This window comes from Salvia splendens, chromosome 1 (genome assembly GCF_004379255.2).
Source record: "Salvia splendens isolate huo1 chromosome 1, SspV2, whole genome shotgun sequence".
Lineage (NCBI taxonomy): Eukaryota > Viridiplantae > Streptophyta > Magnoliopsida > Lamiales > Lamiaceae > Salvia > Salvia splendens.
This window is the reverse complement of record NC_056032.1, coordinates 1,193,692-1,221,336: the sequence shown is the minus strand read 5'-3', so window position 1 is coordinate 1,221,336 and position 27,645 is coordinate 1,193,692. Positions and strand designations below refer to the sequence as shown.

The window sequence follows — 27,645 nt, the reverse complement described above, 5'->3', positions numbered from 1 at the left end:
ATCCCAGTGAGCCTTTTCTCTCACTCTTCTAAAATACCCTCTAAGCCCATAAAATCTTTTTGTTCATATGTTGTTGACCGCAAACTTTGGACGGTAATGCCTCTCATGGCTAAGGGGTCTTGCCTACCAAGAAGGGTTCAAATAATTTATCATTGGATCTATAGTGAAAGAAACTTTGAAGGCTTTGGAGTACCTTCATCATCGTGACCATAATCATTGTGATGTTAAGGTTAATTGATTCTGCAAGCTTGCATCTAGGACGTAAATATATTGATGGATAGTGATAGTGAGGTTGATTTTTGTGTTTCAGCCTATCATCAACTATTCAACATTTACTATCTCCTATCATCAACTACTTTGTTTTTTTCTTCACAATCTCTCTCACCTTTACTTTCACATTTTATACTTCACAAAGTTAAATGGTGTCTTAAACTTTCACAAAGTTAAATGGTGTCTTAGAGCATCCACATCGGCGAGCAGGGACGCGTCTGTCCGTCCGTGCCAGCGGCACGGAGACGTTGTCCGTCGCTGCGCTCGCGCTGCTCGATGCATCGAGCACGTCCGTGCCAGCGAGCAGGCGACGTGGCGCGTTCTGATTGGCCAACGGCATATCCGTTGGAAAATTATTTTTTTATATTTTTTTAAAATCAAAAATAATATCAAAAAAAAATTTCACAATCCCAAAAAATAGTCGTTTTTTTGCCCGTTTTTCTGTATTTTTTTTTATTTTCCCCCCCAAAATCATCTCTAAATACACACATTCATCATCCATTTTCCACATCAAATCATCTCTCATTCATATTTTCATACAACTTATCTACACCTTCATCTCTCACTCAAAACCTCAAATGGATTTCATCCATCTCATTGCGGAAGCGGAGCGCGAAGAACAAGAATACTACGAACAACATCGTGCCGCTTATGAAGCATATGTAGCAGCGAATACCCCCGCCCCTCCTCCTCAACCAACTAGATCAAGTCGCCGCTACATTCATCGTGACCGGGAGGGAGCCCACGAAAGGCTCGTTGCCGAGACGGGTTCTTTTTGCGCAGCGTCAAGAGTCCGTGCGAAAAGACGTCGAAAGAGCCTTTGGGGTCCTTCAAGCCCGATTCAACATTGTGAAGGCCCCGTCTCGGCTGTGGTACGTGAAAAATATCACCGACATCATGTACACGTGTATTATCTTACACAACATGATTATAGCCGACGAAGGACCGAGGGCGGCTAGCTTTTACGATGAGGATGAAGCCGGAAAGCTCAAGCGCGAGGTCTCCCCCACGCCGAGGTGTGCATACGACGGTGGGTGAGAGGATCGAAACAAGACACACAATGCGCGATACTCGAACCCACGTTGAGCTGCAAGAAGACCTAATCAAACACATTTGGGCGAAATTCGGCCACAAGTGGTTTTTTTTTATTTTAGGAGTTGAATTATGTATTTTTTTATTGATTAGGAGTTTAATTATGTAATTTTTATTTTTTATGATTTTAATTATGTAATTTTTATTTTTTAGGATTTTAATTATGTAAATTTTAATTTTTAATGTATTCTGTAATATTATTCCGGGTATTTTTAATGTATTTTAATTTTGTGGAAATGTATTTATTTAAATTGAATAATGGAATGGTGGGATTCTTGTGCTCGTCCTTGCGGAAGAGCACGAATGTGGGTGTTGTGCTCTTGCCTAAGAGCAAATAGAAAAAGTGGGTCTGAGCCCACATCCGTGCTCGTTGGCAAAAGTACGGATGTTGATTCTCTTAAACTCGTGATAAGTCATTTAATGGAAGATAATAGTTGTAGTATAACAATTCGTTGAATTCTAACAATACCACGTGGCCTATTAATTTTATACAATAAATAAATATTAGAGCATCCATAACCGTGCTCTTGCCAGTAAGCACGGTTGTGGGCCCGATGCCACTATTCCTGCCTGTTCTCTGGCAAGAGCACAACACCCACAGCTGTGCTCTTCCGCTAGGACGAGCACAATTCAATTTAAAATTCAAACATTTCCATAATATTAAAATTCATTAAAAAACCACAATAAATATTACAAATAAAATAAAAAAAGACATAATTAAAATCCTAAAAATTAAAAATTAAACAATTAAAATACTAAATACTAAAAATTACATAATTAAACTCCTAAAAATTAAAAATTACATAATTAAACTCGTAAAAATTAAAAATTACATAATTATTGGCTAATATTACCCGTGGAAGACTGCTGATCCGGCGGCACTAACCCCAATTATTTTTGGAGACCCAATATCATGGCCTCATGCGTTTGAAGTTGCGTGGGGGTCATAGTTGACCTATCGGCCATATTGAGTTGGCCTAAGAGCATCCACAACGAGTTGTTCGGGGGTGGCGCATAGGGAGCGGGTTCGGCGCGAAGGCGGTTGGCCGCCGGCTTCTTCTTTCCTTGCGGTTGGCGTTGGGAACCCCTCGGTCCGGCGTCGGGGCTACCCAAGTTAGCTCCGGCGAGTTGGCTAGCCACTTCTTCGGAGCCGGCGTCGGATAGGGATACCGACCTTGACTGTTTGGAGGAGCCGCTAGAGGAGGATGTTACGCATCCCATATACTTCTGGTGACCCCGCGTATCCTGTCAAACGTTGAGGTACTTGAACGACTTGCAGTTCATGGATTGGTAGGTGCTCAGCGCGGCAGTGATGATGTCGACCTGGCTCCGGCCGCTCCCGAGATTCCGTTGTTCCTGGAGGAAATAGCCATTGAACTTGCCAATTTCATCGTTGACTCGGCCGATGGCGTTGCACACCATACTCTCGTTGCTCTCGATCATTCCCGGCGGCCGGTTTTCATTGTACAGGAGAGCGACGCGCCACCAAAAGTGCTCGCCGGATTGGTTCGTGCTAACCACCGCATCTTCGGAGATTTCCAAGTACGCCTTGAACAATTTATCCATCTCCGCCGGAGTGTACGGTGTGCGGACACCGCGAGTAGGAGGAGTCGGAGTTTGGGAGGGGGCGGTCGACCTAGGCTCCGGTGTCCACCCGTATCGCCCTTCGGAGGCACCTTGATCGTCGATTGGGTATGGCCGGTAGCCACCCGGAACGCTCGAACTTTGGGTTTGAGGAGGGGCCGAATATTCCGTTTCCGGACTAGGAAACGGTTGTGAACCGAACCATTCGGGGTTCCAACCGTGAGAGGGCGGGTGGTCATCGCCTTGGCCGGACATTGTTATGTTTTAGGGTGGAAGAAAGATTGAGAATGGATATGAGAGAATGAAGATGAGAATGGATATGAGAGAATGAATATGAGAATTGTGTAGTTTGATGTGAATTTTTGGGTGTGAAAGTGGAGGTATTTATAGATGAAAGTGTGTATTTTTGGGGGAAAAAATAAAAAAAAATTAAAAAGTGGTAAAAAACGGATATATTTTTTTTGGGAAGTGATTTTTTTTTTTAATTTTTAATCGGTTTTTTTAATTAAAAACTGATTTTTAATAATAATAAAAAAATATATTCAAAGGCAACGGCTATGTCGTTGCCCAATCGCCGTTCACCACGTGTCCTGCTGGCTGGCACGGCGCAAGCGCAGCGGCGGCGAGCCTCGTCCTTGCCAGCGGCGCGGACGGACGCGGGGCTCGGCGCCACCGTTGTGCATGCTCTTATGTGCCAACCCAACCCAACCCAATTTGCAGCACCGTGTCACCTTTAACCATTATTAAAGTTATTGAAGATTTCTTAATTAATTATTGTCTAGTAGCTTGGTACAACAAATTAGATAATGTTAATATATTATGATAGCTCAATCAACCCATTTAACTTTCTTTATATTTTAGTTGTTAGTTTACACATCACGAACTTGATTTTTTAAAGCTAATTTACTTATTATATATTTAAATAAAAATTATTTAAAGTATTTTTAAAATCCGTGACAAGAAAAAAGAGAGCTAAGCACTTACTAGAAAAAGTGTTCAATCATATAAAAAATGTTACTCCTATATATTTCTACTATACAATAAAAAAGGAGTAACAAAAAAAAAGGTTTATTTTCATGACCAAATATTTTGACATCTGTTTAATTAGTTACTTTTGGGAGGACCAATTTGCAAAACCCCCAAATATTTAAACTTCCATCAACTAGATAATCCATTTTCTAATAATTTCGAGAGGATATTCATGCGAAGATTATCACTACAGCACACCCACACAAATAAAGACAGAGCCCCCACAAATAGCAAATCGAGTTTTTGATTGATTCCACATTCAAAATTTTCACCTCAATTATAACACGATTAATCACAAAAGCTCTAGCCCTAGAAACAGCCATCATCCCAACATCGAACTGCAGCATGGAAGCTGATGTCTTGATTTCCCCATAGTTTGAAACCCCTTTTTTAGATTTATTGAGCAAATAAAAGAAAATTGGAGAAGATGGTTTTACGGGCTTTGTTGTAAATTTGGATAAAGTTGGGATTTTTACGCTTGGATGAAGATGTCTGATTTCTGGGTGTTGTTCTGCTACTTGTTTTGTTTAATGGGCTCTTTCGCAGCTTATGGCAACGTGGTTTTGATAGGCAACAATGTTACCTTGTCGTTCGAAGACATTGAAGCTAATTTTGGTGAGCTTCTTATTTCTTCTTTGTTGTTTGGGGTGTGTATCAGTGTATGTATGATTTGGGTTTGATTCGATCTTTGCAATTGTTTTTTCATTGTTTTTGTAGTTTGGGCAGAGTTTTCAACTCTTACTCAATAGTTATTCGGAGAAAAAATCGGATCTTTCTCATATAAAACAGAGATCTTTGAATCTAACTAGAGCTATGTTTTTGTCAGTAGAGTTGATGGAGTCAGTTTGGTGAATAAGCATATTTTCCTAGCTAGTTGAAAATGATAAATGGTTGTTGCCTTGTTTATGTTAAGCTGTGATTTCTAGATTTTGAGTTTGTGATTTCGAAATAGTACGATTTTCTTACCATATGACACGATGATGGGTGCCGTTTTACAGTGATTCAAAAACACCTCGGTTATTACTGTTATAGTATTCAATTACTTGAAGACACAATTCTTGTTTTCTATTAATGGCATATGACTGATGTGGTCTATTGTGATTTTAGCCCCGTCCATTAAAGGATCCGGGATATGTGGGACGCTGTCTGTGGCCGAGCCTTTGGATGCCTGCTCGCCACTGACTAATAAAGTCGTCCCAGCAGCGAATAACACCAGGTCTCCGTTTGTGCTGATTGTCCGAGGTGGATGTAGCTTTGATCAGAAAGTCAGAAGAGCTCAGGCTGCAGGGTTTAGCGTGGCCATTGTCTATGATAACGATGATGATTTGGTTGCAAGTATGTCTTCTCTTCTCCGCCTCAGCTTCATACCTCCTTTTTCTTAGATACATTGCTTCATCATTTGTGAGGAAATCCTCTTCTAATTAACCTAAGATCGTATTCGTACTTATTCATATAGTCACTGACAATGTTATCAATCTCGTATGGTGGCTTATGGCGGTTTGCCTAAAAACCGCCATAGAGATATGGCGTATTAGTATGGCGGTCAATAATTAAATAAATAAAATACTCCCTCCGTCCCACATAATTTGACCCAGTTTTCTATTTTGGGCCGTCCCACATAATTTGTCCCACTTCACTTTTACCATTTTTTGTAGTGGACCCCACATTTCACTAACTCATTCCTACTCACATTTAATTATAAAACTAATATATAAAAGTAGGACCCACAAAGCGTCCCAAATTATGTGGGATGGAGGGAGTAATACTTATATATTTATATATAATTCAAAAATAAGAAAATAATAAAAATATAGCATCTAAAACTCTTAAAACAATTAATTAAGCATAAAATACAACTCTAACCTCCATGTTTCTAGCATAATGTCCAATTCTTAAATGCAGTACACACGCAATGTTGTCAAATGGTGGATATGGCGGTGCTATAGCAGCGCCATGGTGCTATGCCATTTCCACCACCAAATGCCATGCCATAGCGTCATGGCGCCGCCATATCCGCTATTTGATAACACTGGTCACTGAATATGTTAGTTCTAAAAATTTTCGACATGGAAGTTGGTATTTCTGCGTGGCTTAAGTGTAATCTCTAGGGCAGCATCTTAGGTTACAGAAGTCGGGGATTCTAGTAGGTTTCGACATGAATTTGGTCTTTCTATGTGAATCATAACTCAACTTTTCCTGGTCTTGTATCTTCGAGTCTCCATCTCTTTTACTTGTAAGGACTGAGCTTAATGCCATAGTGATCATATGTAAGCATTGCTACATCCATTTAGCGGATGTTTACTTTGAGTGATATCTTAGACAGATAAAAATAATAAAGGTTGATTCACAGCATATTTTGATGGATTGAACAATTTTGAGTTGTTTGTTCATGTAATCGTTCAAATACTAGTTCATGTATATTGTCTGTCTAATCTACATAAGTAAAGGCCTCCTAGGGTAACATCTACTCGTTTCGGTCCTTCCATATTTGCTCTATTTTTAGCTGTGAAATGGTAATGGTCTCTCTATACGATCAAATATAATATACCCTGCATTCTCGTTGTCGAGAGTATACGAAGAGGTTAAGATCTTGAAATATTAGTATCTTCCGAGTAGCTTTGCTTTTTCGTAGTGTTTAATTCCAGTCTCTTCGATTTGATTATGTACTAAAAGCATTGGTTTTCGAGCAGTGGCTGGAAATTCTGCCGGTATAAAGATTCATGCTGTGTTTGTCAGAAAAGTCTGTGCCGAGGCAATGAAGAAATATGCCGATGTTAGTGATACAGAGGTGTGGATAGTGCCAAGCTTTGAAGACTCTGCGTGGTCTATAATGGCTATCTCCTTCATCTCGTTGCTCGCGATGTCTGCTGTGTTGGCTACATGCTTCTTTGTCCGAAGGCACCGTATTAGAAGAGGACGACCTCAAGCTCCACGTGTGCGAGAATTCCATGGGATGAGCAGCCGCTTGGTGAAAGCCATGCCGTCCCTAGTGTTCACGGCTATTCTCGAGGACAACTGCACTTCAGCGACGTGCGCCATATGTCTCGAAGACTATACCATGGGCGAGAAGCTACGGATACTGCCATGTCGACATAGTAAGTGTTTCCCTCTTTCGGCTGCATCTCAATCTTTCTAATGTATAAATTGCAGTAATAAATTTCTTGTTATTGCAGAATTCCATGCTATGTGCGTCGACGTGTGGCTGACGTCATGGAGAACGTTCTGCCCAGTATGCAAGCGCGATGCCAGGACCAGTAACGGCGAACCACCAGCGAACGAATCCACTCCACTGCTCTCGTCCGCGGCAGGTTCTCTCGCTTCCTCCTCACTCTTGTCGTCTTTTAGGTCATCGCTAGCATCGTCATCAGCCATCCTAATAGGTGGATCTTCTCGGACACCGTCAGTCTCTCTGCCTCAGTCTGTCTCCTCAACCCCTTACAACCCGCATTCGCTCCTCTCCCACCACCAATCCCCTCATCTTAGTCCTAGCCGGAGCTCGGTCGACCTCCAGAACATGTCGTCGCAACTATCCCTGGGAGCGTATTTAGTTTCACCCCACTCGTTAGGTTATCCTTCCTTGTCATCTCTCAACTCAAGATACATGTCCCCTTACATCCCGAGCCCCGGCATGGGCTCCTCGAGCTACCTCGGGTCTTCAAGTCGCCAAGCTAACTCGCTGCTCTATGGTGAGTCGGCCACGACTGAGTCGAGACCATTGCATTATAGTGGGTCGGTCTCGAGCTTCTACGAGGGGTCTTCGAGCCATCAAGCTAACCCTTTGCACTATGGCGAGTCAGCCACGACTGAGGCGAGAGCGTTGCATTATAGCGAGTCGGCCACGAGCTTCTCGCCGTTCGCTTCGGCTCATTCGCTGCCTGATTGTTAGTGAAGACGCTTCGTAGCTTACACAGATACAGTGAGTGTTTGATTGGCGTGCTCAGATGTTGTTAAACTTGTAAATTTGCCGTGAAAGTTGGTAATTATTATAATGATAAAAGCCTGTGCCTTTAATCACTCATTTTTATGTTTCTTCTTTTTTTTATTTGTGGGTTTTGCTCTTGCTTTGTGTATATATATTTAAGATTGTTTTGTGAGTTGGGGATTCTCACTTTTAGCTGATTTCCATTTTTATCTGTACATGCCGATATAATCGAAATAAAGTGAAGGATGTTTCTTAACAATACATATTATCTAAAGCTTGTAATAAGCAAAAAGACAAATTATAACAATAGGATCAATTCTTCTATTTCCATATGCAAACAAAATGGTGAAAGGGGAGCCAAAAAAGCTACCTTTTGGTGACTACTGAGCATTTTCTCCTACACTTCATTTGGGGATCAAGAGACAGCCCTGCAGCGAGTTACGACACAATTAGATTTGCGATGAAGAAGATAGAAGCAATGCGAACAGAGCATAACCATACTGTAAAATGGTCTGAGCAGTTAAGTGATGGCAGCAGCAGCCATTCTGCTGAGAAACCTGGTAAAGGATCCGTTAGGGAGAGCACGGCTGGTAAAGGAAAACTGGTAAATCGAAGCGTACACAGGAAACCGAGAAACTAAAAAGACCGGAAGCTGAAGAAAGAATTAGAATGATGAAATGACACGCGAATAAGCAAAGAATCATCACAGAGACATCACCGGTTGATAAAGTTGGTAGAGCACGGTCCATCCAGTAAAAAGCCCCTATGCTGGTTCAGAGAATTGCTTATATGTTACTCATTTACATAGGTATCTATCAGTCTCTTCAGCTCCCGCAACGGCTTGTAACCTCCGGTGGTTACAATCAAGCCATCATGACATACATAATGACTGTTGACTTCAGCAGCTCCCAACGCATTGAACTTGGCCTATAAGCAGTCATTCCATGCATTGCACACAGTACACACCTATGTATTCTCATTTGCATAGCTCTCTACCTCCCTCTGCATAGTTTCTGTCGAAATTCTTTCTCCGTCATCATCCAGTTCAGCGGAGCTTGTTCTGTTTGCGGTGCAGCAACCAAAAAGACGAAGTCGTTTCATTTTTGGGGACGACACGTCAATCCGAGAGCACTGCCAAAGCGTATTTCGTCTTAGAGAAAGGGAACTCCTCGACTCGGCTTACAATTATATCTACGGTTTATAGTTTCTGCTTTGTACTTTCGTTTCAGTTTATAGTTTAGCTTAATCTACTTTCCATATTTTGGTTCGTGAAGATAAAACATTGTTACATGCATGTGAGTTTGTTAGGTGATTGGCTTAGTTGATTCTGCTATAACAAACAATCAGTTGCATTCGTAAAAAATTTCAGTGTTTTGGAGAGTATATAGATTGTACGGCTGCTCAATAGATTCAAGTGGTTAAATATACTATTATGACTAGCATAGATTGTAATATGTTTTTTTGCTCTGTATATCATAGAAGAGTTGTTTTGAGTCTGTCAATAAAAAAAAACAACCTTGATTCGTAACAAAATTAGCATTTCATATGCAATTCTTTAGCAAAATGTTACACCAAATCCCCTATATATTTAACCATGACCACGCGTCTCCTCCTCCCGACCCAGCTTGTCGTCCACGGAGGGTCTTCTGAGACGACTTTGTAGCCCGCGTTTGAGTACAACTTCCTCGCCCCATGATCGTCCTCGTAGGCTCGGAGGACGAGATAGTCAAAGCCCCAACCAGCTGAGATTGCGTCGCATGCTTCTAACAATGTCGTGGCCACCTTCTGCCTCCTGCACCAAAAAAATAGTTTTCTAGTTTTGTCCAACAAATATCATTCTAAGCTCAAAACATAGTCATAAAATCTGCACAATATCTTAACTCATCATATTAAGATCTTAGAACCTGAATCTGTTTAGAACGGCGATCCCCGACACGTAAATGTACTCTTTTGCCCCTAGGAGATGCTCGAGTACAGAATCTTCCCTTAGAACTGTTACATCCACTACTCCTGCAAGCTCCTTCTTAGAATCTTGGAGTTCATCATCCCTCGTCTCTGCTACTAAACATGCATACCTGTTTCTCGAAAATCGTATAAATTACTACGATAGTTTTAAGATAGAGAGTGATCCGACTTAAAATGTACGTTCTTATCATATTTTATCTGAGTATCATATTTCTTATTAAAGGCCCCGTGTTGTGGGCACTTTTCTAACACGCGATCTATCAAACTTTTTATAAATATTTCGATGTTACCTATCCGGGGGTGAGTTTCGCAGCCGGTACATCAGCCCTGCGAGCACTTCCGCCTGCGAACGAATAAGTAGTGATCGTTAAGAGAGACGTTTAAGTAGTTCGTTTGGTTTACTAGACTTGATATGACAAGTTAAGCTATTGCGTAGATTTATAACTACAAGGATTCTTTGAAGACAAAAATTTCATGATTTTAAGACATAACAAGAGAATTTTGTGGTTACCTTAAAGAAATCGAAGAATATATCATCAAAGAAAAAGGCTGGCTCATGGAATGCCTCAGCTTGAACATATGCTACTTGTCTCATTTCTTCCTCTGTCTCGAGCATTCTTCTTACTTGCCAATTTCCTTGTCGAACGAAATCGCCCTCGTTTATCGTTGAGTCTAGCTTCTCATAGGCCGAATTCACTTTGTCATAAGACAAGGTCACTTCTGATAATGTTGGTGTTGGTGTTGGTGTTGATGTTGAAGAATTGCAACAATGAATGAGCCCTCTATTCTTGATTGATCTCCTTCTTCTTTGATTGGTTAAACCCAAACCTATGTTGCACAACACCATTCCTCGACATCTCCAAAAGAGTTCTTGTCCTGACCCTTTAGCCACAATAGAGAGATTATGATGCAAATGAGCCATCACCTCTTTCTCTCAAGAACCAAGGATTTGATGAAGAAGAATGCTAGAACAACCTCTTTCTCTCAAGAACCAAGGATTTAATTAAGCATTTGAAGAAGAGTGATACCTCTCTCTCAAGAATCAATGAAGCATGTGAAGAAGAATGCTCTCTCTAATGTGTATGTTCACTGAGTGTTCCATTGAGATCATCATCACATCTAATTTGAATATCATGTGCCAACTAAATTTTCAAGAATGACAATTCATGACAAAAAATCATCAATTCATGGCAAAATTCAATTTTTTTTCTTGATTAGATTGAGGTCTAGAAAGATTGTGTTCGATTCCATTTCCACGTGTGGAGTTGTTCTTGGCAAATGTTTTTCCTCCACAAACAAATATTAGAGGGATAAGGCTATAATTGTGTGTGGCTGTGGCAAAAATAACCACTCTCATAGAATCCAACGTGGCAGGACATGCGACTGACGCGTGTCCTCGATTGCTAGGAAGGAAAAGAGGTCGGAGATTTGAAATTTGTTTTGCATTTTGGGCTTCCAGCCCAATCTAGATAATTATTTGGCATTGGGCTATTTTATGGGCCACTCTGACTGATCATTGTGAAACCAAGTTCTAACTTACAGTTAGCCCTCTTACCATTTAATTTTTATTTGTTTAATTAATTATTAGTAGGATTGATTGGTAGTGTATAACATTTTAAGTATAACTGTTAGTTAGTTAGAGTCTACTAAATAATTATTATAAATAATTTATTATTATGGCATAAAAATGCTGAGTTGTCGGATGATCTAAATAGACCAAGAGAGATTTTCCACTTTTCAAAGGAAAAAGTAAAAACACAACTACGGAGTATGATTTTTTTTTGGAAAATTAAGAGTGAGGATATCTTGTGCAGATTACCTAATTAGGAAAATAGAAATTCCAACTAAATCTTTGAAAATACTACAAATAGTATGTTTAATTGAATTAACGTCTATTTTTAATAATTTTTTTCTTCTTTTTCCCTTAAATATAACAAAACCCCTATGCCTTATATCTTAGAAAATCATTGGATTTCGAATTAAATACACATCTTTACCAACTCAAAAAATATCACTTTACTATTAATGGACATTTGTAATACCATCTTAGATCTTACACTAATAAAAGTATAGTATTGAGAGTTATTAATTCATAATGGAATAGCAAATATTGCAGGGGTCAAAATGCAATAAAATACAAACTAAAATACCAGATTCTGCTTCCTTGTCCGAGAACCTACTCGAGACTCTACATTCCTTAAAACAAACAAAACCCTCCCATCTCGAGATTTCTCTAGAAATTCATAACCAAAATTTCTCCCTTTATAAACACCACTTCCCGCCCTCTCCGCCTCTACACCAAAACACCCAAATAAAAAAAAACGATCAAGAATCAATCAAGATCATATTACCACGCAGCGATCATGGCCACTGCAGCTCAACTGAACTACCCATTTCCCCAAATTGCAAAACAAAATCCTTTTCTGGGCTCGACCAAGATCAAGAAAGCATCAATTTTCCATCTGGGTTTGAGGAGAAAGAACGGCAACAACGGCTACAAACCGCTGAGAGTGGTGAGCGAGAAAGTGGTGGGGATCGACTTGGGCACGACGAACTCGGCCGTGGCGGCGATGGAGGGCAGGCAGCCGACGATCGTGACGAACGCGGAGGGGCAGCGGACGACGCCGTCGGTGGTGGCGTGCACCAAGGGAGGGGACAGGCTGGTCGGGCAGATTGCGAAGAGGCAGGCGGTGGTGAACCCGGAGAACACCTTCTTCTCGGTGAAGAGGTTTATTGGGAGGAAGATGAATGAGGTCGATGATGAGTCGAAGCAGGTGTCGTATAAGGTGGTGAGGGATGATATTGGGATTGTGAAGGTAGTGTGCCCTGCTACCGGAAATGTCTTTGCCCCTGAGGAGATTTCTGCCCAGGTATTTTTTTTTTCCGGGTTTGGGAAAAGATTGGATTTTTAAGTGTTCTTGTGATTTTGGTTGTTGGGTTTTGGGGATTTAGGTTGCTTTGTTGATCTTGATGTGGTTTGAATGTTTTTTGTGAATATTGAGGTATTATGATTGATGTTGCAAGTGTGAGTGTAGCTAAGAGGTGGATTTTGAAAGAGATTTTAGGTGAAAGATGTGATTTTTTTAGGTTGCTTTCTTGATCTTGATATGGTATCATAAAACGGCTCCAATTGAGCCGAGTTTGGGAATTAGGGCTCGTTGACATATGGTTGAATTTTTCGTTTATTTTGTGGCAATTTGTTGATGTTTTGAGTGTGATTGTAGCTAAGATTAGGCGATTTTAGGTGATAAGTGTGTAATTTTGGTGGTTGAGTTTTGGAGATTTAGGTTGCTGTCTTGATCTTGATGTGGTTTGAATGTTTTTTTGTGAATATTGGGGTGTTATGATTGATGTTGCAAGTGTGATTGTATCTAAGTGGTGGTTTTGAGGATGATTTTAGATGAAAGATGAGATTTTGGTGGTTGGATTTTGGGGATTTAGGTTGCTTTCTTGATCTTGATTTGGTTTTACCGTTTAAGTGCATTTTGGGGTGATTTTGCCCTTGTTTTTGCAATTGTACAATGCAGAAAAGGGTCTTTGCCACTCTTTTCTGTTATGCTTTCAGCTGTGATATCTTGTTGTTAGTTTATTGACTGTTTGGAATTAGTTGAAGACATAATTCTTGTCCATCTTAGGTGTTGCGAAAGCTTGTAGACGACGCCTCCAAGTTCTTGAACGATAAGGTCACTAAAGCGGTTATCACAGTGCCGGCCTACTTCAATGATTCGCAGAGAACTGCAACAAAGGATTCTGGCCGTATAGCCAGCTTGGATGTCCTTCGCATCATCAATGAGCCCACAGCCGCGTCTCTGGCTTACGGGTTTGAGAAGAAAAACAACAAGACCATCTTAGTCTTTGATTTAGGAGGCGGTACATTTGATGTTTCAGGTACTCACACTACTCATTGTGATGTTAAATAAACCTTCGTTTCATATTGTGTTACGAAACTTTTTAACCTGACTGGGGCGTATACGTGCAGTTCTTGAGGTCGGAGATGGAGTGTTCGAGGTGCTTTCCACCTCAGGCCACACACATTTGGGTGGTGATGATTTTGACAAGGTATGGATAATGGATTTGTCTAAAATGATCAATTAATCTTGGTGTTTTTTGTGGTACTAACATGTGAAACGCGTTGGAATGAAACAGAGGATCGTTGATTGGCTAGCCGATAGCTTCAGGAAAGACGAAGGCATCGATCTCCTCAAAAGGACAAGCAGGCGCTGCAACGCCTTACCAAAGCAGCTGAGAAGGCAAAGATGGAGCTCTCGTCTCAAACTCAGAGGGTCTTTCTCCACGGCTGCGGACGGGCAGAGATCAACGTGTTGCAAGGCGAGAGAGAATTCGTGAGGGACAACAAATCCTTGGGGAGTTTCCGGTTGGACGGCATCCCACCCGCTCCCCATGCATGGGGTCCTGCAGATAGAGAGGTGAAATTCGACATAGATGCCAACGGGATCCTCTCCGTCGCAGCCATATGGACAAGGGGGACCAGGAAGAAGTAAGACATCACCATAACTTGCCCCAGCACATTGCCTAAGGACGAGGTATGCCCAAACTTGTGGAAATTGCACGTATATATTGCTTGCATATTTTCTAATTCTCCGATGTGGGATGGTTTGAACCTCAACAGACACTTTAAATCATCGAAAGCTCTGATCCTTTTGCGTACTTTTTCAGGTTGATCGGATGGTGAAAGACGCGGAAAGATACGCGAAGGAAGACAGAGAGACGGGAAGCCATCGACACCAAGAACCAAGCGGAATCAGTCGTGTACCAAACGGAGAAGCAGTTGAAAGAGGTTGGCGACAAAGTAGGCGCGGACGTGAAAGAGAAGGTGGAATCGAAGCTGAAGGAGTTAAAAGATTCAATTTCTAGTGGAACAACTCAAGCCATCAAGGATGCAATGGCACCACTCAACCAAGAAGTGATGCAGCTAGGCCAGGCTTTGTACAGTCAGCCGGGAGCCGCGGCAGCTGGCAGCCCTAGCTCGGCTGGGAAGTCGGACGGAGACGGAGAAGTCATCGATGCGGACTTCAGGAGAGCAGCTAAGTGTGTTTTTGTTAAGACAATTTATGTGAATTTTGAGAGTTTTTTTTTTGTGTAGTATAGGTTGTTTGTTTATTAACTAGGTTGAAGTAAATGGTGGTTATAGAATAAGTAGAACTATTGTAAATGAGTATGTGTATATATGTAATACTTGACATAATTCCATGGCATAATTGTCACTTGTCACTAACTAATTTTGGTAATACTATAAAACGATGATTGTTATCTACACAATAAAAGTTTGACATTTTCATGAATCTTCACAAGAGATGGTAATTTTCAAAAGAAATTTTGACCAGTACAATTATCTGCTGATGTAATGGAAACATGGAAATTGTCGTACAGTGATTTTGTAGGGGATTCAATTTGTTTAGTGTTGTACCTTAAAAACATTTCTGTGGATTTTGACCAGTGATTTAGTATTCGATTCCAAAAGTATTAGTACTAGTACTAGTACTAATTTTTGGGAAAACTACACATAATTTGTCTCGAATCGATGGAAATGGACTAGAATTAAAGAAAATTGAATTGAAGTCCGAAATAAGTAATAATAGTTGAAAATACTCCTATCTAACTATAATCCGTACACATACATGATAAATCAATAAGCATTTTAATTTGCAATAAAGGCTAGCAGAATTATGAAGGTAAATTGCCAAAAAAAAGTTATATTCAATTCTGATATGACCTGTAATTTTGAAAATTAGTGAGAAAAAATCATATAATTATTATTTGTTTTTAATTACGGCGAAAAATTCTTGTTGCCAACGTGTAATATATTGTTCATATTTTAGAATCAAACGATGTCAATTTCTTTATGAACATACAACATTGTTTAATTGATTGACGATGACATCCACGTATGATTTTCTGGCAGTCATATCATCAGATACAATTTCATGCAAAATTCACTGTCGATAATTAAGAACAAATGGAAACTTAATTATTTGTTTTGGCATTTATGGGGATTAGCCAAAGGCCACCCTAATCAGTCTGGGTGCACAAAATAATACACAACGGGAGTACTAATAATATGTTGAACATAAATATAGGAGTATATTAATTATATCTTGTATAGTAGACGACAAATATAAATATACACAACATTATGTTTATTAGTATAATAACCAGGAGCGAGAGAAATGGAATTGGATGATATTTAGAGCCTGAAGAAACGCCTAAAAGCGCTAAACAACTTACCTTTCTTCTTCTTCACATGGCTAGACCCGCTGCATTTCCCACCACCTCCGTGGATTCTCGAGTAGCCGTCGTCGGTGACGGAGGCCGATCTCCGCATGGAGGAGACCGGCCTCTCCTGGTCGTCGCGGCGGGCGAGGAGGAGCCCGAAGGCCTCCCCGTGCTCGGGGATGGAGGGGGTGGGGTTGAATTTGGAGGGAGCGAGAGAGAACTCGGCGAAGTCGAGGGACTTGGAGCGGTTGGTTGGGGTGGATTTGTTGATTCTTGAGTAGCCGTTCATCTTGTGCTTGGAGAATGGGGAGCAGATGTGGTCGAGGTGAGGGAGGAGGGATGGGAATTCTTGGAAGATGGTGCAGCTTGAGTCGATTATGAATGTGTTTGTGATACCTAGATTTGGAGGGAAAGACATTTCTCTCTCTATGTTTCTAGACTCTCTGTTCGTGTTTGTGTTTGTGTTTGTGTCAATGTGTTTTTGATCAATTATATATATGGCTGATTGTGTGGAGTAACAAACACATCTAGATTAGTATAGTATTTTTTCTAAGCATGATTTTGATGCGATTGCGATGTCCTCGCGTATTGTTTCGTAATTATATTATCTCCGTCCATAAAAAGTAAACAAAGTGATAGATGACATGGATTTTAACGTGCAATTGATTAAGTAATAGAGAGTGGGGAAAAAAGTGCAGTGTTAGTGGATTGTGGGGTAGTAGGGTCCACATTATTATTAGTAGTAGTGTTTAAAACTTTTCATTTTTAGAATTAGTCTAGGAGTTTCCTTTTTGGTCTATTCGCCAATACTTGTCAAACTTATTTTTTTACTAATTTTGGCAATGAACCTCACATTATACTAACTCGTTTCACTCACATTTTATTATAAAACTAATACACCAAAGTAGAACTCGTATTTCAGTAATTTTTTGTACCCATTTTCCTCTACATTTCTTAAAGCCTGATTGAGTCAACTTGTGACAATTAACCGCTGATGAAGGGAGTAGATATTCAACGGTCGTGATCTTAGGAGATTCTGATTTAATACCGTCAAAAACACCGATTGTGTGATGACAATTATTTTTGGTTGTTTCGATTTTTAAGAGATTTGCGCTATATTAAACCCACGACAATATAGATATTGTAATAATATAGATATATTATACATTCGTCATCATGTGAATGAGAATATATCGAGGCGGATAGGCTCTAGATGTGGTATTATAATTGATTGATTAGAATGTGATCAGATTATTATGTTGTTGTAGTATGTGCAAACGACACAAGCTAGCTCGAGTAATGCAAAAGTGTAGTGTGGAACAGAGGTCAAATTATTGTTGAGTGGTAATTGGAATTATTTCAAAATTCAGAAACTTTATAGTACAATCAAATGTTGACGAATTGACCTTCAAACAGCTCCTTTTTCTATTAATAAATGTATTTTCTTTATTTTCACTTGTACTTTATATTCCAAACCCTAGTATAAAATAAATCTTTTATCCGAATATTTACAACATTTTAAGTAGGGATATATTCTACCTCATACATTATTGCATGAAATTGAATAAATTCGTAAAGTTAACAAATTATACCTAGACTAGACCCCATGGAAAAAAAATAATTGAGAGATGGGGCAGGTCTATGATGCATGTGGAGTGTTTTTTTGGATGATAAAAATCCAGCCTTGCAAAAACCTGTTTGGTTATGGTGGCAAAGATGTGACTTAAGCTTAAACAAAAAAGTTGCTTCTCTTTTCACTATCACTCTATTGTATTTTTCCTATTTTTTTCACTTCTTTTTGCAGAGAATCTATTCTACACCTATATTTTCTAGCGCTTCATGCAGTGTAACAGGTCATCTTTTATTTGTTTCTTCTTACTGTAATGTTTTACACCAATGTTAAAAATGTCATATAGATATATCACTATTGCTTTTTTTTATAAAATTATGTTGATTTTTTTTTTGGTGATAATTATTTTAAAATTTGAGCATGTGATCTAGCTAGGCAATAAGCGTATGCTAGGAGATCCAGTTTGAGGACAACTACTCATGTGTTTTGGCAAAAGTCATCAATTAATGCTATAGTATTTTTTTCATGATATAATATGTAATCTTGTTACTATTGTTTAAGTGATTATCCTAACTTCCAATTTATAATCTTTTTTTATTTTTTAGGTCTAAATAATTATAGGCCCGGTGAGGCCCAATAATGTTAGGCACAAATTTGCTAGGTTATTGGGCTTCATGTATTTGTATAAATGGGAGTCGACATTTAGCTTTCTCAATATGGAAAAATGGATATTTTTTCCAATTTTCTACTTCTGTTATAAGTAATGTTTTGTTTAACTTTTTATACCCCTATTTGCATTTGAATAACTGATTAAATCTAAACTATTATTAGTGTCAGAAGATACCCACCCTTTATACAACTCTTGTATATCCAGTGGTTGGATTTTCATATTTTATTCTTAATTTTCATCAAGTTGTATATATATATAACTAAGCATTGGTGCCTAAGTTAATTAACTACTTCAAATTAATTAGTATGTGTCCTATCCTTAGCTATATAAGTATATAATACTATAACATGACACGGAGAAAAAATATATATTTAAAAACTTTAAACTAATAGTATAACTGATTAAAGCAGGTTACAGATGTACTTAAAATATTTGTTTAATTATAAAGAACATGAAACTTGATATCACGCCAACCACCATATCAAATACTCCTACGATATTATTAATGTATTATAATGTAAAGTCGCAGGTTGCATGTTTTCTTTCCCTTTTTAATTTCACTTGTCAAAATATTAAATTGACATCAAGCTTGTTGCTTTCTATTTTTTTAATTTATTCTCTTATATATTACAGTGGTTGGAGATTCTACATTAATGCATGATATTGGTCTGATATATTTATTTCGTTTATTAGTACCACTTTGCTCAAGCATTGTTAACATTTAAATCTTGAGTTTTTATTTGCCAAATACTTTGAGGCAATAATTTTATTTTGTTTTAAAATAAATATTTCATTCACACTCACATAATATCTCACAACAAATAAAGTCACATGGAACTATAGTCACATGAACCACAAACAAAACTAATTCTAGTAGTACTATTTTGCAAACAATCAAAGCATTTTTCATCATCATTCGTTTCTGGAAATTTTTTTATTCAAATGCTGCTGATGCAGGTTTGGGAGGGTTTTTGAGGAAAACGTCGAGCATTTCATCGACGGTGGAGAATTTGAGGTCGGGATACAGCGAGGAAGCCTCAACATCATCACCCCCGATCTCAAAATCCGCGGTCGCGCCTTTTACGAACACACTGTGAAGGATGGAAACTGGTATATTTTGGGGATCTGGCAGAGCTGCAATCAAAGAATCGTCATTTTTCTAATTAATTATTTGCATCGGAAAATTTTGAAAAATTGCCAAAATTTAGGAGCAAAGGAAAACGTTATTAAGTTGAGGATACGATTGTGCACGTACTACACTTTAATCTTTTTGTTTTCTGTTACGCACTTACGCTTTCATTTGCATCCTTAATTTTAGTTTGAATATTATATATAGATGGTGTGTTTAGAAACACAAATTAGCATAGTTAATTAAATAAAAAAATGATCGTTGGCCGTTTTTTTAATGTTCAACATAAATAAACAACACTTACTTTGTGAAAGTGTGACAATTTCTTCTTCTGAGATGTGAGTTTTCTTGAAAATTTTGCCAGTTTTCTTCTCCCAGAGAGAAATCAACTCAAGCTGTGATACAGCGTTTTCCGATGGCCGGAATATTACGATGCGGTTGTGCATTCTCGGATCAGTGGCGACTTTGATCGTGTACATGCCAATGTCTTGTTCGTAATTCAGCACGGCTAATGCAAACACACAATATTAATCAAAAATGAATAAAATTTTGTGAGTTTAGAAATACTAGAAAAATATCTATCACTACATTTAATTTTTGACACTTTATCATAAAACATTCGATCGATATACTAGCCTTTTGCATATCAAGATAAATGTCATAATAGACTTACTATTTATTCACTTACACTTCTAACTGAAGTGTCATAATAACATGTTTCTGCTCACATTTTCAAGTGTGATGATTTTGTAGTAGCGATTGTTACACACACCTTTAGCTTCGCCGCTGCCATAAACAGTGATTTCTTGTTTGTTTGGATGGGAAGGATTGAGCAAGTAGTTGATGAAGTAAGATCCATAGCAATTTGCGGAGATGAAAGTGTAGGGTATTTTGGCTTCTTCAATAGCTCTTCTAATTCTCCTTTTCTTGTCGAGGAACGCCTCGAATGGTGGCAACGCGCTCACCCGATCCTCCTCCACTCCGAAATCCGATGGCAAAAACCTCTGGATGTGTTTTGTCCAATAGTATATTATTAGATGAGCTAATTTGGTTGATACAAAACGTGTTATAGAATGACTGAACTAAAAAAAAACACGGAAACCCTAAACGATTCTTAATTTAAAAAAAAAATTATATACCTTTATATTACCAGCAATCTTGATGGCCTCCAAGATCTTGAGCTGGTCAAGAACTTGTGGATATGCCAATGCCGATATCACAATGTCGACTTCCCTCAACGCCTCAACAAGCTTGTCGTGCTCCTCCACTCTTCCCTGCGAAAACAAGACAATGACACTTCATATATATCTCACCAATGCCTTCTAAATCGAGATCACATGTTTAATTTGAGATAAGCATACTTTGATTATGATTGCTCCCATGGATTGGAACTCTCTGATGAGGTCTTTCTTGTCGGAATCAGGCCTTGTAAAAACATAAGTGGGATGTCCTAATTTGATGCTTGCCTTCACCATGTGGCTCCCTATGTAACCTGTTCCTCCAAATATGAGAATTTTGCTCTCATTTTGCTTCATTGTAATCCCCATTCTTTTTCTTGATTTTTTCCTTTTCCTTTCTCTTGGTTTTGCTATTCAAATTAAGTGTGTTAATAGGTAGACTTATATAGTGTGAGGTGAAGCTAAAGCGGATTTGTCGAGCTGTATATGTTAGACTGAATTCAAAACTGACGAACTAATTAATATAATTCTGAAATTAAAGCAAAGTACAAGAGCATGAAACATAGGACATGACACATGACTAGAATACTGTTCAAATTTGAGTTGCACACCACCAATCACTGCAATGGCATGTTTTTCTCTCCCTTCATAATTTCCACATGTCATTTGTTTGAATTCGAAATTATGTCATTTTATTTTGATGACTAGTGGGATGTCCCTTTAATATTGTATAACTTGTATGCAATTATTGCTTTCTATTTTTCATAAATATTTTTAGTAGTTCATGAGATGCTAGTATACTCTCTTTCGTCCCATAAAAATATGAATATTTGGATCGATATGAATTTTAATGCACAATTGATAAAATAAGAGAGATAGAAAGAAAAAGTAATTGAAATATTTTTAGTTAATAATGAGGCTCATCTCATTAGAGAGACAAGCGTTACAAAAATTAAAGGGAGTTTTGTAGAACGGACCAAAATAGAAAATATTCATATTTTTATGGGACGGAGTGCTAAAATTGGCGTGAGAAATTGAAGAAAAATCTAAACTAATTTTACTGTTATTAGTTACTAGCATCATTTATTGTACTCGAATGAGTTCACAATTATATTTCAATTCAATTAATAAAAATATTTCCAATAGAATACCCGAACTTAATCTACAACTTTCACACATAAATGTTGATTTAATTTCCAGCAACAAAGAAGCATTCTTAGTAGATAAATAAAAGCACCATGAACGATGTGTATTGGTAAATGTTGGCAGTCGTATTAATTCAATAAAAACTGCAAATCAAGCCAAAAATCAAATTTGGCTTTGTGTGAGTCATTGAAATGCAGACGAAGCAGGCTTTGGCCCATCATTTTTGAGAAAAATGTGGAGAAGCTCGTCGACGGTAGTGAATTTCATGTCCGGATAGAGAGACGAAGCCTCCACGTCCTTCTCCGCAAAATCATAGCCCGTCGTCACGCCTTTTATGAACACACTGTGCAGGATAGCCACCGGTATATTGTCTGGGGCCGGCAGCCCTGCAATAAATGTCTCATTTTGACATTTTTAGAATGTCTATAATTTGAATATCCATTTATTTATTTATTTTTAAACTCAATGTTATATTCATATTTATTATAAAATTAATATATATATATATATATATATAAATAAATGAGACTTATATTTTATTATTTTTTTATTCACGTTCTTTCATAAAGTTAAGTACTAATAGGCTTACTTTCTGAAAGGGCCACAATTTCTTCTTCCGATGTATGAATCTTTTTGAAATTCCTTCCAGATTTCTTCTCCCACAGTGAAATCAACTCGAGTTGTGTTAGTACGTTTGTCGAAGGTCTGAATATCACGGTGCGGTTGCACGTTCTTGGATCGTTCGCAACTTTGATCGTGTAGAGCCCGATGTCGTCTTCGTAGTTCATCACAACTAATTAAGCACACAATCACAAAGAAAAAATATGTGGGCATCCCATTCCATTATAGATTAATTAAAAGGTAGAAGTTGTTACATATAGCTTGGCCGTCGCCATAAACAGTGATCTCTTCTTTATTTGGATCGGAAGGATGGAGCAAATAGTTGATGAAGTAACCTCCAAAGCAATTTGCAGAGACAAAGGTGTATGGAATTTGTGCTTCTTCAATTGCTCTTCTGATTCTTCTCTTCTTGTCCAGGAACACCTCGAATGGCGGCAATACCCTAATTTTGTCTTCCTCCACCCCGAAATCGGATGGCAAAAATCTCTATATCGTGAAATCAGCGGCGAATGCAGAATTTTTTATTTGAGAATGTGAGTAGTATAACAAATAACTATGTCATGCAAAATAATAATAATAATAATAATAATAATAATAATAATAATAATTTATTTGTTGGAATACTAGTAGAATATTTTTTTTCATATCTAGTGTAACAAAAATTCAGTGATATTCTCCACTTGGGTATTCATTATTTATGTTCCATCTCTAATTTCAATACGTAGGCAGCACTAATGACCCTCTCTTTTTATCAATTATTTAATTCTATTAATTTTTAATAAAAAATTACTATGCCTTAATTATAGATTATTAAGTTAGAATTTAGAACTGATAATAAACATTAATTGAGAATAGATAAATCATATTGGCGATTAATTCATTATTAACAAACCATAATTAAAGCCTTGAATATGAATTTAATTTAATTGGGATTAATATTAGTAAAGCTTTGTTAAAATTTACTAAATTCTAATAAAATGGTGGCTAATCCTTAATTATAGTAGTAATTTTTTTGAGGCCTTAACTACATAATTAAAAGTTCAATTGCGGGCGTTTGCATCAAAGTCTTTGTACGAGTTTATTATAGCAAATTGTATTCATTTTTTGTACGAGTTCATTATTCTCCTATTTAATAGGATCATACAAACTTCCAAAAAATAATTTAAAGCTGCAGTATACTAAGACAAATAGCGTCTATATCAATACTGAGTTTATGTCGACTAATGTCGGACACAATTTATTGAATTAGTACTATAATACTTACGTTTTTCAGGGCATCCGCAACGGGTGGCGTGGCCGGCCCGCGTTTCATTCATCACGGAGAAACGCGTTGCAGCCGGACATTCCGTCCCCATCCCATTCCCAGCTCGTCCCGTGGACCGCGACCGCGAGACGCTGCACGCGACGTCTCGCCACGCGCCGAGGCGAGCTCCCAGGCCATGCGTGACACCCACTCGCCGACCCGCGAGTGGGCGTCGTCACAGTGACGCAATAAATCATTTTTTTAAAAAATAATTTTTTAAAAAAATAATTTTTATTTATAAAGATTGATTTTTATATTTAAAAACAATTTTTACAAATAAATTAATACAAGAAATTCGTAATAGCCCATATATATTTGATGGGCTTGCGAATTTATGAAACTCATTCTTGGTTGTTTCTCTTTTATAGAGACATCCTTGAATGTTTTATGTTCTACTTTCGATGTGGGACAAACTCATTCTTGGTTATTTCTCTTTTATAGAGATATTCTTGAATGTTTTATGTTCCACTTTCGATGTGACACAAACTCACTCTTGGTTGTTTTTCTTTTATAGAGACATCCTTGAATGTTTTATGCTCCACTTTCGATGTGGGACAAACTCATTCTTGGTTGTTTCTCTTTTATAGACACATCCTTGAATGTTTTGTGTTCCACTTTTGATGTGAGATTTTAATTATGTCTTTATCTATTCTTTTAAATTATGTCATTTTTATTTTTTTAGGATTTTAATTATGTCTTTTTCTATTTTTTTTGAATTTTAAGTTGTAATGTTATTTTAATTTTAATGAAGTGTGTTTGTTTTAATTGAATTGGGTTGGAAATAAAAATAAAAAATGAAATTGAATGAATAGTAATTTAAGGAACGGATAAGGAACGGAGGGTTGCAGGTTCCGTTCCTTAGTTAAGGAATGAAGTAAAAAAGTACAGTGGGGTCCGCAAATAGTAGTTTAAGGAACGGTATAGCAACAACGTTGTGGATGGCCTCATAAAATCCCACGCATTAAATATTTTTAGAAAGAATACATAATTCTCAGAAAATACCACAAAAAAAGGATTTTCGGTGTCCCGTAACAATATTGTCTACTCTCCACTAAATGTTGTCCACATTTTACTCTATATCGATTTTAAGAAATGTGAAGAAAAAAGAAAATTTAAAAAATTATTGGAATGTGAGTCTTATAAAACTTTTATATAAGTGTTATTAATAGAATGTGGGTATAATACCTAGTGGGGTCCACTATTAAAAAAAATGGGAAAAAAATAAAGTGGACAATAATTTGTGGACAGACTTAAATGACAAAAAAAATAGACAACATTCGGTGGATAGAGGAAAAGGAGGGAGTAACTTATTTTGAAATAAGTACACAATAAATTAAATCCTAAACTATCAACGTTCTAACAAAAAATCATGAATAATTCATAATTACATTAAAATGCACAACTATCACAAATCCAACTATATATTTCAAATGTCAAATTAAAACGAAGTTAAACACACACATACAGAAGAGTACTAATACCTTGATGTTTCCAGCAATCTTGATAGCCTCCAAAATCTTGAACTGGTCAAGAACTTGAGGGTATGCAACTGCAGATATCACAACATCAACCTTCTTCATCAATGAAACAAGCTTCTCATGCTCATCAAGCATTCCCTGCAAACACATTAATTCCAATTATATAAGAAAGAGAAATAGCTAGGGTTGGAACGGTACGGTATACCGCGCCGAAATGGTCATACCGCATACCGTACCGTGCGGTATAACAAAAAACCATACCTTTACCGTACCGCTTTTGTCGGTATACCGTACCGTGATTTCGGTATACCGCAATATGCGGTATAGCGCGGTATACCGTGATTTCCGGTATATACCGCAATTGTGGTATATACCGTATTTGCGGTATACCGTGTTATCTGCGGTATATACCGCAATTGCGGTATGATGCGGTATATATAAAATGCATACCTTTACCGTACCGAAAAGTACGGTATACCGAAAATTCGGTATTTTCGGTATTTTTTCGGTACGATAAGTGCGGTATTTCAATATTTCAGTATATTTTCCCAGCCCTAGTAATAGATAGAGAGGGATTGAGAGAGAGAAATACCTTGACTATGATGGCTCCCAAGGATTGGAGGTGGTTGAGGAGGTCAGTTTTGGAGGAGTTAGGCCTTGAGAAAACATAAGTTGGGTACCCTAGTTTGAGGCTTGCTTTCACCATGTAAGTTCCTATGTAACCACTCCCTCCTAATATCAGGATCTTGTTTTTCCTAGTATCAATTTTCTCCATTGATTGCTATGGTTTTTCTAACAATCCTCACCACTGTTATGTACTGTATATTTATAACCACACCACACTAGTTTGAAAAAATCTTATCCTATACATATTTTCTAATTTTCTTGTCACCTCAATAATTTCAATTTTGTTTTCAGACGTACTAATATACAGTGTACTTTGTCTATGCATTACTTGTGTAGGAATATAGGATAGGCAACCCAATTTTGTAAAACAAGATTTTTTTCTTCTTATACTAATAAACTCATCCCTCCGTCCCAGATAGTTTGTGTCACTTTGACCGGGTACGAGTTTTAAGAAATGTAATGAAAAGAGAGTTGAAAAAGTTAGTGGAATCAATGTGAGTTCTACTTTTATATATTAGTTTTATAATAAAATGGGAGTAAGAATGAGTTAGTAGAATATGAGATCCACTACCAGTCTACCAAAAATGGTAAAAAGTGAAATGAGACAAACTATGTTGGACGGACCAAAATGAAAAAATTGGACAAATTATCTGGGATAGAGGAAGTAGTCTAGTTGATCAATTATGTATAGTGTACATTACTCTGGATCAAAAGCTCGATTTAGTCTTTGGATATTTTCTTGCAAAACTTGTGATTTTTTTGTTATTGAATTAGTAAATAGACAAATGGTGACGATATACTAATTCTATTGGTAAGTCCCTATAATATATAGTCCCATCCCAACTCCATTGATATCCTCAAGCATGCAAATTGCAATAGGGTTGGCAAATTAATTTGTAGGAGTACTAGTACTATTTACTTAGAGCATCCATCCACAGAGGGGCGAACGATAGTCCGCCCGATGCATCGGACGGGCGGGCTATCGTCCGCCACTGTAGCAAGACGAACGATGCTCGATGCATCGTCCGCGGACGATCATGCATTTTTTGCATCCTTCGGACTATCATCCGCTCCAATGCGGGGGTCCGGACGATGCAACACATTTTTCTTTTTTTAATATTTTTTATATTTTCTTATATATATACCACCAATTTTTTTTACTTCATTTCACACCTTTTACTCCACTCTCTTTCCCATCTCAATTTCTCTTTAAATTAAATAATGAATTCCGACGATTTTCCATATTTGCAAACATAAAATATAAAAAATAAAAAATAAATACTGACAATAGGATTTGCCTTTAATTTGTGGTGTTTTTATATTTATTTTTGCTAATTGATATATTTGCAAATATAAAAAAATACAAAATAAGAATTAAAACTATAAGGCAGGCTATGGGGCGTCCCACTGAAAGTGGATGGGGTGGAGGATTGACATACTTGGATTTTACATGGTTTTAGAGGGTGGTTTTATATGAATTTGATTATATTTCTTCTATTATTAGGCGTGTTTATATCTACTTCTCTATTATGTTGGTATGTTGACCATTTTGTTAAGAATGTGTAGAAAAGGTACAAAATATGTCGATGTGCAGCAACCTTGGTTTGAGACAATTTTACTGGAGATTTTGAAGTCCAATCAGCCCCCAATTCATATCATTCTCTTCTTCTTCGAAAGACTTTCGCGTGGGTATCTTAAACTCCTCGATCGGAGTCCGGTAGAAGAAGTTATGGTCATTTTACGAACACTGCGTTGTCCAGAAAATCTCACACAGCCGGGTGAATTATTACCCTGTAAATTCACCCTGCCGGGTGTCGCAGATTCAGC

General features: G+C 37.8%; 4 protein-coding genes and 1 pseudogene across 4 annotated transcripts; 2 read left to right on the top strand and 3 right to left on the bottom strand.

The window, feature by feature from the left end:
* The first annotated feature begins 4,145 nt into the window (after window positions 1-4,145).
* Window positions 4,146-8,094, top strand: LOC121806850 (receptor homology region, transmembrane domain- and RING domain-containing protein 2). Its single transcript, XM_042207013.1, has 4 exons — window positions 4,146-4,590; window positions 5,083-5,310; window positions 6,666-7,070; window positions 7,149-8,094. Exons 1-4 carry the CDS (start codon window positions 4,458-4,460, stop codon window positions 7,859-7,861), a joined length of 1,479 nt encoding a protein of 492 aa, XP_042062947.1. The 5' UTR covers window positions 4,146-4,457; the 3' UTR covers window positions 7,862-8,094.
* Window positions 8,095-9,341: 1,247 nt separating this feature from the next.
* Window positions 9,342-11,144, bottom strand: LOC121797201. Its single transcript, XM_042195951.1, has 4 exons — window positions 10,374-11,144; window positions 10,153-10,205; window positions 9,802-9,972; window positions 9,342-9,689 (listed from the first exon to the last, which is right to left on the bottom strand). Exons 1-4 carry the CDS (start codon window positions 10,782-10,784, stop codon window positions 9,464-9,466), a joined length of 861 nt encoding a protein of 286 aa, XP_042051885.1. The 5' UTR covers window positions 10,785-11,144; the 3' UTR covers window positions 9,342-9,463.
* Window positions 11,145-12,028: 884 nt separating this feature from the next.
* Window positions 12,029-15,147, top strand: LOC121793297 (annotated as a pseudogene).
* A 3,942-nt stretch (window positions 15,148-19,089) lies between these two features.
* LOC121798303 (eugenol synthase 1-like) lies at window positions 19,090-21,115 on the bottom strand. Its single transcript, XM_042197236.1, has 5 exons — window positions 20,827-21,115; window positions 20,605-20,739; window positions 20,238-20,469; window positions 19,770-19,973; window positions 19,090-19,470 (listed from the first exon to the last, which is right to left on the bottom strand). The coding sequence occupies exons 1-5, from the start codon at window positions 21,010-21,012 to the stop codon at window positions 19,271-19,273; spliced, it is 957 nt and encodes a 318-aa protein (XP_042053170.1). The 5' UTR covers window positions 21,013-21,115; the 3' UTR covers window positions 19,090-19,270.
* Window positions 21,116-21,800: 685 nt separating this feature from the next.
* LOC121803568 (eugenol synthase 1-like) lies at window positions 21,801-26,007 on the bottom strand. Its single transcript, XM_042203190.1, has 5 exons — window positions 25,784-26,007; window positions 25,195-25,329; window positions 22,665-22,896; window positions 22,379-22,582; window positions 21,801-22,175 (listed from the first exon to the last, which is right to left on the bottom strand). The coding sequence occupies exons 1-5, from the start codon at window positions 25,964-25,966 to the stop codon at window positions 21,973-21,975; spliced, it is 957 nt and encodes a 318-aa protein (XP_042059124.1). The 5' UTR covers window positions 25,967-26,007; the 3' UTR covers window positions 21,801-21,972.
* Window positions 26,008-27,645: the final 1,638 nt, after the last annotated feature.